The 14,252-nt window shown below is 35.3% G+C and overlaps 1 protein-coding gene across 1 annotated transcript in view; it reads right to left on the bottom strand.

The window, feature by feature from the left end:
- Nucleotides 1-10,510: 10,510 nt before the first annotated feature.
- LOC104860289 (zinc finger protein 709-like) overlaps nucleotides 10,511-14,252 on the bottom strand; it is a 24,111-nt gene continuing 20,369 nt past the window's right edge. Inside the window, exons 5-6 of the mRNA XM_033761769.1 lie at nucleotides 12,217-12,773; nucleotides 10,511-10,527 (exon numbers count right to left, since the gene is read on the bottom strand). Coding sequence (XP_033617660.1) covers nucleotides 10,511-10,527; nucleotides 12,217-12,773 — 574 coding nt within the window. The remainder of the gene's footprint in view (nucleotides 10,528-12,216; nucleotides 12,774-14,252) is intronic.

Genomic DNA, 14,252 nt, shown 5'->3' with positions numbered 1-14,252 from the left:
AGATTCCTGGTAAAGGAAGTGGAAACAATAGAATGGGAGTTAGGAAATTTGGTTTTAATTCTGACCCGATCCTGGGAAGCTATACCTCTTTCAGTGATTATTAGGACTCTCAATGCAGGCGAAGGCAAATGGATTGGAAGTATTTTAGGTCACCAGATCTTATTTAGCATTTGGAAAAAGCGGGGATAAAAGTAATGAGCTGAACTGAGGCTTGATTATTGGCCATCTACACTCCAAATAGTTCATGTGATCATGAAATGGTGTTCTTAGGCTGTTTCCAGGAAATCAGTGAAAACTAGTTATTAGCACTCCTGTCTTCCAATAAGTCAGATACAGTCTCTGTACAGGTCCTAGAAGCTTGTTCTGATGGTATAATCAGAGGTGGTCCATCCTTTAGGAGCTTGTAATAATCATTGTCGATATTCCAGGATGTTGATGTGTGAATCTAATGAGAAGTATTTTCTAGTGATCAGAACATCGTTACTTTAGGCATTCACTTGGGAACACTATTTTGTTCAAGTATTCACAAATACTTATTAAATTTCTACAGTAACATTCTCAACCCTATGCTAAAAAAAACTGTATTAGTGTAGGAATCAGGACTAGAAGACAAATTTTAAGCAAAAAAACAAAAAAAAAATCTGGGCACCATAGATAGAAGCAGAATAAAAGAAAATGGACTGTATTGAGAGTTGTCTATTCAAGGCCTGGAAAAGGCTGGTAAAATCTCTTGGTCCTACAAAAAATAAACTTTTTGCTAGTTGAATGTCCCCGACACTAAATTCATTGTTTTACTCTGCACAGAACAGTACTGAATCCTTAACATCATCTTCAGGGTTTGAAGAAGTTGATTAAATTTCAGCTTTTATATATGTATATAAAGTCCGGTACTAGATCTCCCTTCCTGAGAAGATACTCTTGTTAATTTTATTGGAACTGTTACCCAGATTTCTTCAACCATATATTGATGATTATATATCTAGAAATAGTCTCTTACGGGACTTCTACAACTTTTACCCATCTGCAACATCAACCATTATGCAGTTTGATATTAAATATATTCAACAACCAGTATACTAACAATAATTCTGTTTGTTTTCATACATCATCTGGATAAATCAAACTATTTTTGCAAAACTGCTTACCAACTAATATATATTATAGTGCAAAGCACTTATCAAATCAATCTACTACTTTTCTACCATTTGTTAATTTTGATTAATTGTTTCACCACTGGTACCACTAGCTAAATGTGTGAGATCATTTAAAGAATTGCAAAAAATATATAATGACTTTCCCATCAGGGAATTAGTATTTAATAACAAGGGAATTTCTCTTTATATAGATAAGTTTTCTTTTTGGTCTTAATCCTCTCAACTTCTGAGGAACTCACAGCAATGTGTATACATATGTAATGTTATAATAATTTTTTAAAATTGAAAAATATAGTATTGATATTATTGACAAGTTATAAAACTATTTATTAGACTGTAGCTTTTGGTTGGGTCAAATTTAATTGCTCCTATCAAATGAAAGATGCTATAGTCCAATAGTTAAGAATGAAGGCTCTGTTGACACATTATAGTGTTTTAAAACTACTCGTTTAAATAACTTGCCTTTCCATCAATTTCCTCATCTATAAAATGTGTATCATGTGGGTAATGATTATAATACTTCAATGAATTAGTATACCTTTATAAGATTTGCTGGCATAGAATTAGAGCTGTACTACCAGCACTCTTATTTCTATGAACAAAATATATGTTGTTACTAGTGGAAAGTGGCAATTGGATGGGTATTTAAAAAGCCATCCATAAAATGGAGTGGAATCTAATGGCAAGGGTGAAAGCCACAGCTCCTATACATTTATAGGATGGTGTTATGAGACACAAATAGCAGAGGTGGTTAAAGGTCTGAGAGATCAGAACCTGGCATTTGTCTTGTGGCTACCAGACCTGCTATGGCCAAGGAGGTCCATAAAAGTGTCAGCTGATATGAATAAATCAAAGGACCTGGTGTGTCCCAGTGGTGCACTTAGGACTGCCTGGGATTGGGGTGGGTGGTCAGACAAGGTTCTAGCTGATCCTCTGGGTTGCTCAGGGGAAGCCACCATGGATGCAGGAGCCTAAATTTTCAAGGTTAACTGTGGCAGACACAAAGCCAGGTTCCTTTTGGGTTTCATTCATTTTTTTTTTCTTCTTTTGCTTGTGGGACAGGGCAGGGGAGTCTCCAGGGGTGGGTAGGGACAGATCAATTTGGGAAAAATGTGGGGGCTCAGCATAGCAGTTTCATATGCACTTCTATGAAAGTACTTTAATTTTTCTGGCATGTATAGTATAGGGTATGTACCAGCTAGATAATAATAGGTTTTATAGGGAAAATTTGTGCAAGTTTTTCTCCTTTTGTTCTGCCATTCTCCACAATTTGATTTTTCATTTGTATCTTTGCATCTTAAATACTTCAGTTTCCGTAATGAAACCCATATTTTGCAGAAAAATTAGAATTAGAAGAATCCTTTTAAAGATATTGGACCTATAATCTTTCCTATATTGACAGTGGGGAGGTTACTTTTATGGTAAAATTATCCCACAATGAAAACTTTCAGGAAAAATATCCTATAAGAAATAATGCATACTGTATACCTAAAATGTACCAATAAACTCAATTTAAAAAAAAAGAAATAATGCAGAATACTTGCTATCAGGTTTGTTATCTTTTAAAATATATCACTCTTTGTGTCTTAGGGGAGGTTGGCTTATTTTTCTTTGGCTTATTTTTCTTTCTTCCTATCTATCTGCTATATCTTGGATCATAAATATCTTTCAAAATTTCGTGTGCTGAATTCTTAGTTCCCAGCTGGGAGCTATTGGGAAATGGTGGAAGATTTAGGAGATGTGTTTGGGTGGGGGTGCAGTTCCTCAGGTCATAAAGGGCATGCCCTTGAGGGGAATAATGGGATCTCAGCTCTTTTCTCTTCTCATTTTGCTTTCCATCTGTAAACTGGTTTGCTCCACTAGTCCAGCCATGATGAGCTGCTGCAAGCTCAAAGCTATAGAGCCAACTGATCATGGACCGAAACCTTGAAAACTGTGAGCCCAAACAAACCTTTCCTTTTTATAAACTGACTATCTCAGATTTTTTTTTTATAGTTAAAGAAAACTGATTATCTATCACGTATCATTTATTTACTATATTGGGGTTTTTCAGATGTTTCAATAAGGAAAAGAGAAAATTCCAAGGTCGGAGTGTTATCTATTAGGTTTAGAAAAGAATCAAAGTTGAAGAGAAAAATGTATGGCCAAGAAGACCCTAAAAATCAGAAGTAGACTCAGACTACTATGCTTAAGCTATTTTACTAAGAGGTCACTAAAAATTTAAAAGGCTGAACTATGTTCTTTATAAGAAGGAAGAATGGATGAGGAAAAAGAGCATCATTGGGGTACCATGAGGGGAAAAGATAGTGGACAAAGATTTCCACTGTGGCATCAAGGATGCCAACAAAGAATTATCAAAGAGAAATTAAAATTCTCAGAAAATCAATCAGAATTGCTTCTCAGAGTTGAAAAGTTTTTTAAAAATAAAATATGTTGCTAAGGTTTTGTTTCTTAGCCGGTGAAGTAAATGGTCTATTTATTTCAAAACATTTAAGAAACAAATGTTGAAAAGAAAGGAAATCCTAGTTTTAAACACCACATATTTGTTATTTAGAAATTTTTTCTTTGGAGACTTAATGGTAGCTACTAAGTGTGACTATATATACATACACACACATACACACACTATAGTATTCTTTTTGCTAGTATATTTACAGTACATAATGATTGCATTCATCTTGGGTAGTTGGTACATGTACATAATACATTTTTTTTTTTGAGACTGGGTCTTACCATGTAGTGCAAGCTGGCATCAAACTTACTATATAGTAGCCCAGCTGGCCTTGAACTCATGGTAATCCTCCTGCCTCAGCCTCCCAAGTGCTGGGATTTAAGGTGTGCACCACCATAACATATCTTAATTCCTTTTTAATCCTCTTCTGATCCATACCACACCCACTCTCCAGCTCAGGGATCTATAGCTTTTTAAAAAAGATTTTCCTTCCTGTTTTCTATTACCTATTTTGCTCTTTGATTTATTTATATTTTGGGTTATTCATAAAAGAAAACCCATGCAATATTTAACTTTGTGTGTCTGCTGTATTTCATTTTTTTCAATTTTTTGGGTACGTGTTTATGGTACATAATAATTACATGCATTGTGGGGAGTTGGTACATATACATGACATTTTAATAAGTTAAAACCCATCCCTCCCCTCTCATACCTCCCTTTTCCTTGCATCTTTCGCATTCCACATATACATGCACTATATGAAGACATCACGTTCCTCGAAGGGACTTGGTGTACCTACTCAGCACCTCACAACTCCCCCCACCACCACTTCTGCAATCTAATTTTTCCCCTCCCTCCCCCTTCCAGTCTCTTCATTCCATTCTCATATGCCAAAGTTTCATCTTACTATTTCCTACTCTTATTTTGCATTTTGTTTATGTACTATTTACATAGTGAGGTTCTCACATGAGAGAAATCATGTGATATTAAAGTGCTGGTGTGTGCTTGTTATGGTCTTAAGGTACATCCATTTTTTCTTTTTTACAAATGACCCAAAGTTATTCCTCTTTATAGCAGAGTATTACTCCATTACTATATTTTCTTTACCCATTCATCTGTTGAACATTCAGGCTGCTTCCAATATTTAGCTATTATCAATTGTGCTGTTATAAAATAGGTATGAATGTATCACTCTAATACAAAGTCATAAACACTTTTGGGAAGACATGTAGGAGGAGAACAGTTGGGTCAAATGGAATTTTGATTTTTCATACTGTTTGTAGCAGTTTATACACTCCCACAATAATGAAGAATGGTTCTTTTTTTTCCCCTTAAGCCTCTCTTGTTCCTATTATTTGATTTCATGAATGTAGCCATTCTTTCTGAGATGGAATCTGTTTTCTTTTAATTTCTTGAATGGCCAGTGATGTTGAACATTCTTTCATGTCATAAATGGCCATTTGTACGTCTTCATCTAGAAATATCTATTCATTTCAGATGTCCATTTTTATTGGGTCTTTAAAATGGGGGGATCTTTTAGTTCTTTACATATTATAAATATTAATCCTTTGATGTGTAGCAGGTAAAAATTTGTCACATTCTATAGGTTATTTCTTTACTCTGTTTATGGTTTTCTTTGTAGTATGGGTTTTAAAATTTGATGTAATCCCATCTGTCGAATCTTGGTATTATTTCTTGTGCACCTGGGGCTCTGTGCAGAAAGTGGCTACATGCATGTCCAAGAGTTTTACCTATTTTTTCTACTAGCTAATTGTGTTTCTGTTTTAATAGTTAGATCTCGGATCCATGTAGATTTAGTTTATTTGTTTGTTTTTGTTTTTTGGTACTGGGGATTGAACTTGGGTCCTTGCACTTGCGAGGCAGGCCACCGAATCGCTGAGCTAAATCCCCAGCCCCATGTAGATTTAGTTTAGATCAATTTCAGGACTATCTTCACTGTTTAGCAGATAGAAAGTCAGTTTTCCCTATACCATCTGTGTGAAAAGCTATCTTTCCTCTAGGAAAGTATTTGGTCCCTTTGTTAAAGATAAGGTAGTTGAGTGTGCTGGAAGTTGTTTCCACATCTTGTTCTGTTTCTTTGATCCACAAGCCTATTTTTTAAAAATACCATACTGTTTTTGTTTTTATTACTGTAACTTTACAGTATAACTTCACATTTGAAAGTGTAATATCTGCTACCCTTGCACACGTTGCCCAGAATCCAGAATTGCTTTTGCTATTGTAGGTCTATTCTGGTTGCCCATGAATTTTAGGATTGATTTTTCTAGTTCTGAGAAGTATGCTATTGGTCTTTTGATTTGGATTGTATTAAATCTGTGAAACAGATTTGGAAGCATAGCCATTTTGACCATATTACTTCTACATATCCAGGAAGAGTGGATATCTTTATATTTTCTAATATCCCTTTCAATCTCCTTTTTCAAAGTACAGTAGTTTTCACTGTAGAGGTCATGCCTAAGTATTTCATTTTTGTTGACGCTATTGTGGAAGTTTCCCATCCTCGCTCTCAGAGTTTATTATTGCTATACTAAAACTCTATTGTTTTTGAGAATTGACTTTGTATCCTGCTATGCTGCTGAGTTTGGTTTTTATTAGTGAATTTTTTCCTTTTCTTTTCTTTTGGTACTGGGGATCGAACTCAGGTCCTTGCACCAAGCGCTGGAACCACTGGGCTAATCCCTGGCTGAATTTGGTTTTTAATTCCAGGAATTTTTTGGTTGAGTTTTGGGGATCATATTGGTACAGGTTCAAATCATCTGCAAATAAGAAATTCTTCCACTCCTATTCATACTTTTCTTTCTTTCTCACCTGGTTGCTCCAGCTAATATTTTATTGCCCATTTTTGATTGAGTCTTTTATTTTAGGTCTTTTTTTTTGAGATCTTATATATTCTACATATCAACCTTTCATTGGTGTAACAATTTTTTTTTCCTTTTCTAGGTTTTTACACTGCTCATTGTTTTATTAAAGCAGAAGCTTTTTAATTTGTCATATGAGTTGTTGATTCTGGATATTTTATCTTGTACAACTGGGGTTCTGTTAAGTCACTATATTCATATGTGTTCAATAGTTTAACCCATATGTCTTTCAAAAGTGTTTCTATTTTAACATTTAGCTCTTTGATCCATTTGTTTGTAGTTTAGTACAGGGTGAACAATTCAATCTTTTGCATGTGAATAGCCAGTTTTCCCAGAACCATTTTTTTTTTCCCCGAGACAGGGTTTCACTACATAGTTCAGGCTGGCCTTGAACTTGCTGTGATCTTCTTGCCTCAGCCTCCCATGTGTTGGACTACAGGCTACACCACACCTAGCTGCAGCACCCCTTGTTAAAGAGATTATCCTTACTCCAGTATTTTTGGCAGCTTAGTCAATGGTGAGATAGATGAACGTGTGGGATTGTTGTCTGCTCCCTATTTTGTTCTATTGATCCACAAGTCTGTGTGCCAGCACCATGCTGTTTTGCTCAATATAGCTTTGTAATATAGACTGAAGGGATTGTGATGCTTCTTGCCTTGCTCTTGTTATTCAAGATTGCTTTAGGCATTCCTGTTCTCTTCTGATTGTATATAAATTATAGGATGGTTTCTCTACTTCTGTGAGCAATGCTTTCTGGTATTCTGCTTGGGATTTTAAATATCTATTTGTTTTGGAAGACTGGCCATTTAGAAATTATCGGTTCTTTAAAAATTGTTTACTGGTATATTTTAGGTATATATTATGATCACATTCATCGTTCGGAATTTGTACCTCTACAGGGTATATTTTGGTTCTTGTTTTTCCCCATTCCCCTTACTTCTCTTCCACCTCTTCCTATTCACAAAAGACATGGTTCCTGTATATGGTCTCAATGTGCATCCATTTAGCTATGTCTCCAGTTTCTCATTTTTTAATGGCTGAGTAGTACTCCATTTTATATTTAAAAAAACCCACATCTTTTTTATCCAGTCAGCAGTTGATGGGTATTTGTGCTGTTTCCAAAATTTGGCTATTACAAACTGTGCCACTATAAACATGGGTGCACATATACTGTTGTGGCATGATGTTTTTAATTCTTTTGTGAAGATACCCAGTCAGAAAATAGCTGGGTCAAATGGGACCTCTAATCCTATTTTTTTGTTTTGGTATCAGGGATTGAACTCCGGTCCTTGCACTTGTGAGGCAGGTGGCAGCACCACTGAGCTAAATCCCTGGTCCATCTAATCCTAATTCTTTGAGAAATCTCCACACTCAATTCCACAGTGGCAGCACCACTCTACACTCCCAACAGTGGAGGATTCCTTTTTCCTTACAGCCCCACCAGCATTTGTTATTGATTTCTTGATAGCAGTTTTTCTGGGGTGAGGTGGAATATCAGCATTGTCTTCACTTGCATGTCTTGAATGATCAGTGATGTTGAAAAATTTTTTTTCATGTTAATTTGCTGTTTCTACTTCATCTGCGAAATGTTTGTTCATTTCAGATGTCCATTTTTGAACTGGGTCTTTAAATCTGTGAGGTCTGACTTTTTAAAGTTCTTTATATATTCTAGATAGTTGACCTTTGTCTGTAAAACAGCTGGTTAATTTTTTTTTCCACATTGTGAGTTGTCTCTTCACTTGGTTGGTGGCTTCTCTTGCTGTGCAGGTTTTTAATGAGATCCCAGTTGTTCTTTGTGCTAGTTCCTATGTGAGTAAGGTTTCGTTCATAAAGTCTTTTCCTACGCCAATGTCTTCAAGAATTCTACCTATCTTCTAGCAAGTTTAGTGTCTGTTTGATTCATTTTTGATTAAGGTTTAGTATATACTGAGAGATATGGGTCTATCTTTCACCTTTGGTAAGTTGAAACCCCCTTTTTCCATCACCACTTATTAAAGAGAATCATAAGTTGAATTCTTTTTTTTTTACTTCTTTTCTATATGTACAGTAAAACCTTAGTTTCCAAGAATACTTCATTCCACTCATATCAATATCAAAGCAGTGAGAAAAGTATCAGTCACACTTGTGTGACATTCAACATGATGTACCACTCATATTTCAAGACATCATTTCTTTATTAAAATGTCTTAGAAATGTTTGCTTACCTTCTGGAATACTAACACACCAACTTATACACAATCCAAGGTTTGACTCTACTTTTCTTTCTCTTCCTTGATTGTTCTGGCTAACCTTTCACGGTGTACATTAAAAAATTGTTATCATGTACATCCTTCTCTTGCTGTTTGGAGGGAAAGCTTTCAGATTTTTTCTATTTAATGTAATGTTGAGAATAAATTTAACATAACTGGCTTTTATGATTTAGATAAAATACTTTCAATCATAAGACAGTGGTCCTTACTGCTGATGACAAAAAGAATATTGTAGAAATTTGTCTCTAAAGTTATACACCAGAATGCAATCTTAATCACAAAAATTAGTCAATTACTTCTTTTACTGAGCACTTTGAGGTTCCCAGATGAAAGATTAATTTCCAAAGTCTGAATGGTGTAATATCAAGGAATAAAGAACTTTGTTTCATTTTGATAAATACAAATTTTTCCAAATTTCAAGACTATCAAAAATTCCTTTGAGAATGTTCTGTCATATCATTTGTAGTTTGTGGAGAGATTAACTACTGCAATTCATTGTTTTGCTTGAGAAAAGATACAGTCCTGCTGCTCTGTGGCAGGTGGAGACTCACAGCTATATATTTTTTGGTATGATGTCCAACAAAATGAATCATGGTAATATAAGCCTGATAAGTAAATTTGCCAGAGACTCCTGCACTAAGTCTCTAGTCCCATCCTGCCCAGTGCGTGATGCAGGGTTGAAGAAAAATTTAAGACATAGTTAAAGAGAGTGTGGACTGGGACGGCCAATATTCCTTCGGCAAAAGGCACTGGCCCGTCTCTTCCACCAAATTTTATTATTCATCAATAAGGGTAAAGGTGCAATATGTGTATAGATGGGCAGTTCGAGAAATTAGCATGGAAACTAATGCAGGCAAGGCTTTAAAGAGAAGTCAAAGCATTTTCAAATTAGGAACAGAGTAGACAAAATATATGTAATTGGAAAATTGTCCTTCAAGCTATGATGGTGCGATTACTCCGACTTTGGCTATGGATATTATCTTGTATTAGCCCCACAGCTCCAGAGGCCAGTACTCTGACTCAGTTGTGACCATTAGTGCGGAGGTCATGTTAACCTGTGCACTACCGCATTGCTCATGAGATCCTTCTGTGAGTCACATAGCTTCAGTCAGACTTGCTTCTTAAAATCACCCAATTGAGGGATTTAACTCTTCGCAGTGGCACTGCTTAAAGCATGTCTGGGACATAATCAATATTGTGGGCTCTGGCATAATATTTTGATTAAAAACATCTGAAATTTTATACACATTATAATGGCTCTTGTATCAGAGAAAAAACAGGCAAAATTATGTATTGCATATAATCTAAAATTATATTGGAATATATAGATATCGTCTCAGAATATGGGACATGTTTGCTAGTCTACAAGATGTGTGAAAACATTTAACCTATGTAAAACACATGTACAAATATTTTTTTGAAAATACAATTATAATGACAAAATAACATCCAATTAAAAATACCTTTGTTAGAAAAATGGCAAAGTGGACTATATGCATCAAAAATTTAAATACGAGAGGGACCGGGGATTTAGCTCAGTGGTTTGGTGGCCTGCCTTGCAAGCGGAAGCACCCGAGTTCAATCCCTGGTACCAAAAAAAAAAAAAAAAAAAAAAAATATGAAAAGGCCACTGGTAAAATCAGAACAATTAGCAAAAATTTAATTTTGGGGTCAAATTATGCCAAAAATTTTAGAAACAAAAAAACCCAACAAAATAGAGGAGACAAAAAATATCCTACAAAAAATAGTAACTTTTGGGCATATAAGAAATACATTTCAATTCACCTGTACATCTAACATGGGCAAAATAATGACTTATTAGTTAATTTAGTGAAAAGATACATTCCCACACTATTGCCTATAAATACAGAATTATATGAGCACATTTACATGTTAACTTAGAAATATGTAATCCAGAGATATACCAAGAGTTTCTTTATATTTTAGAACGTCTCCTCTATTTGTGCATTTTCTGGAAAAATAATTTGTATCTCATTTTTGTATAATTTATGTGCATAGGTTGGTACTACATGAGAAATGTTCAAAGGATTTTTAAATATGTTACAATGGGGAACTTTTTTGTTCACAGCATTCTGAGCCAATATGCATTTCACATGTAGGATAACTGAACAACTCTGTACAGCCCTTATATTAATGGTTTCTCATAATGCTGTGTTCATTTCTAATATGACTAACACCAAAATGGGAAGAGGTGTTCTCACAAAATATACATTGATATGTTTCTCCACTATGCAGTTCCATGTGTGCATGAAAAAATCATGTAAAAATGAGGACTTCTCACAGTCTGTATTTATACTGATGCTTGTGAATTTGCACATTTTCTGAGAAAATGAAATCACAAAATCCTCTCACATTACCAACCTAGGGTTTCTCTTTAGGGTGAGTTCCTTCACATATTTCCCATGTGAATTCTTTCATGTATTTGAATGCATTGAGAAAAATAAAACCTTTCCCATACTACTCATATGTTCAGATTTTACTATGAATACTTTCATGTATGTAATGATCTCTTTGTACTGAAAGACTTTATATTGCTTACAAAGAAAGGGTTTGCCTCTACTGTGAATTTTTTTGTCAGTATAATTACTTTATAGATTCAGTCGATTTCTTACTTTTTCAATGTACATGTTTACTGGAGTAAAGGCTTTTCCATATTGCTTGTGTACATAGGGTCCTTCTCTCGTGTAATTTCTTTCACGTATTTGATAAGACCCCTGTGTACTGAATACACTGCCATATAGTTACATATACAACATTTCTACTCACTGTGAGGCCTTCATGTATTTGACAATTTCCATGTGTGTTGAGTGCTTTCCCACATTGCTTACTTACATAGGGATTTGACCGAGTGTGAATTCTTTCATGTTTTTGGTAAGTACAGCGTCTGCTGAAAGCTTTACCACACTGCTTACATACATAAGGTTTCTCCCCTGTGTGAGTTCTTTCATGTATGTGACAATTACCATGTGTTCTGAAAGCTTTCCCACACTGTTTACATACATAGGGTTTCTCCCCAGTGTGAGTTCTTTCATGTATTTGACAATTACCAAGTGTGCTGAAAGCTTTCCCACATTGATTACATACATAGGGCTTTTCCCCAGTGTGAAGTCTTTCATGTTTTTGACAATTACCTTGTCTGCTGAAGGCTTTCCCACACTGCTTACATATATAGGGCTTCTCTCCTGTGTGAGTTCTTTCATGTTTTTGACAATGACTATATGTTCTGAAAGCTTTCCCACATTGCTTACATACATAGGGCCTCTCCCCAGTGTGAGTTCTTTCATGTGTCTGACAATTGTCTTGTCTACTGAAGGCTTTCCCACATTGCTTACATACATAGGGCTTCTCCCCAGTGTGAGTTCTTTCATGTATTTGACAATTACTGTGCGTTCTAAAAGTTTTCCCACATTGCTTACACACATAGGGCTTCTCTCCAGTGTGAGTTCTTTCATGTCTTTGACAATGACTGTGTGTACTAAAAGCTTTCCCACACTGCTTACACACATAGGGTTTTTCTCCAGTGTGAGCTCTTTCATGTATCTGAATGTCATGCAGAGAATTAAAAGCTTTTCCACAATGTATACATACATAGGTATTCACTTCACTGTGATTTCTTTCATAGATTTGAACATAGTTCGTTGTGCTGAAGGCTTTAACATCTTGCTCATATATAAATGGTTTCTCTTTAGTGTTGCTTCCTTCAGTGCCTTTAGAGTAGGATTTTCCACATTGCTCATATTCATAGGGTGTATCTCCAGGATTTGTTTTTGTATGCTTCTGAAAGGACAGGAAGGCAGTGGAAGTTTTGCTGTGTTTGTTAGAGAGCTTCTCCTCAAATCTCTGATACTCATAGGATGCGAGTCCGGTGTTACCCATAATGGGCACATTAGACAATGAATGATTAATCAGGGGTTTTCTAAAAGCAAAGTTTTCACCTGTTTTGGTACGAGTCCAAAAAAAGGTCTCTCCATGTTGTTGACATAATTTATATTGACAGCATTTCTCTACTTCTTCACTTCTATAAAAGAATAAGAAGATAACAAAACAATCACATTAATAAAAATGTTTTGTTAATGATTTTCCAGGAGAAGATCAACTTTGATGCCCCTTGGATTATTTGATTTTAAATTCACAGTATACTCTGGATGATGCTGTGAAAACAGCTTTTAACCAAACAGTAGCAATTCACTTGGGAGTTTGTAAGAGACACGTTTGCCATACATAATACATTCATTTGAAGAACTTGTACATATGCATACCGTAAGTTGTTTTTGATACCTTTTCCTCCATGAATTTAATACCTCCTGCTTCCACTGAGCCTTTTCACCTGTCTCCAAAATACCCGCCTCTTTTCTACCATCTCTCCTTTATTTTATTCCTTCATTCCTTGTATGTTATACAAAGTATACCATGTGAAACTGAAAATTCTCTGTCTGACTTATTTAATATTATGGGCTCCAGATCCCTTCAGTTTTGGGGAAAAATGACATCATTTCATTGTCCTTTAAGGCTGAATACTATTTCATAATGTATATATACACCACATTTTTTTTCAGAACTGGAGACTGAACTCAGGTTTTCAGTACTCAGCTACAAGCTTAGTCTTATTTGAGACAGTCTCATCAATCATTAAATTGCCCAGACTGAGCATGTATGTATGATTTTGCTGCCTCAGCTTCCCAAAGTGCTTGGATTCCAACCATGCATTATCATACCTGGGCTATTTCATATTTCCTTAATCTACTCATCTGTGAATGGGTATGTAGGCTGTTTCCGGGGTCTAACGATTGCAAGTGGTGCTGTTATAAACATGGGTATGAATGTATCGGTATAATATGATTAGTTTAGGGGTTACATAATGGAACTTCTATTTTTTCTTTTTTTAGGAATTTCTACACACATTTCCACAGAAGTTATACTACCTGATATTCCCACCAACAATACAGGGATGTGTATTATATTATTTTGGAATATGAATGGATGAGTGCTTTGGAGGACTGCTCGAAAACATACTGTCAGAACAGTGGCATTCATTTGCATTTTGTATACTTGCACAAGGTCAGCAATTTTGGAAATACTGAATGTACACACATTTAAACACATATAGCATTCCTTACATAATATGTCTGATATGCAACTGGCCTTTAAAAAATACTCATATGTATGTAATTACGCTGAATATGACTGTCTAAACAAAAAATTTGCTTTACATACACCAATAGTCAATGCCCAAACAAAATTTCATGCAACATGGATAGTAACTTGTATTTTTCTGATATATTAGATAATGTCACTGTGGCATAATATTAGTATTCCCTAAGTTTCAGATGGAATATATTAAATATTCAATTGTCAGGTTATAGATATTCAACATATATGCATCTCTGCAAAACATATTTGAGATTAAAGAAATACGAACATGGGCTGGGGATTTAGCTCAGTGGTTCTGCTGCCTGCCTTGCAAGTGCAAGGACTCAAGTTCAATCCCCGGTACCAA

The sequence above is a fragment of the Fukomys damarensis genome, unplaced genomic scaffold, assembly GCF_012274545.1.
Source record: "Fukomys damarensis isolate Sample0158 unplaced genomic scaffold, DMR_v1.0_HiC HiC_scaffold_10, whole genome shotgun sequence".
Classification (NCBI taxonomy): Eukaryota; Metazoa; Chordata; class Mammalia; order Rodentia; family Bathyergidae; genus Fukomys; species Fukomys damarensis.
Note: the sequence above shows the minus strand (reverse complement) of the source record. Positions and strands in the feature narration are given on the sequence as shown.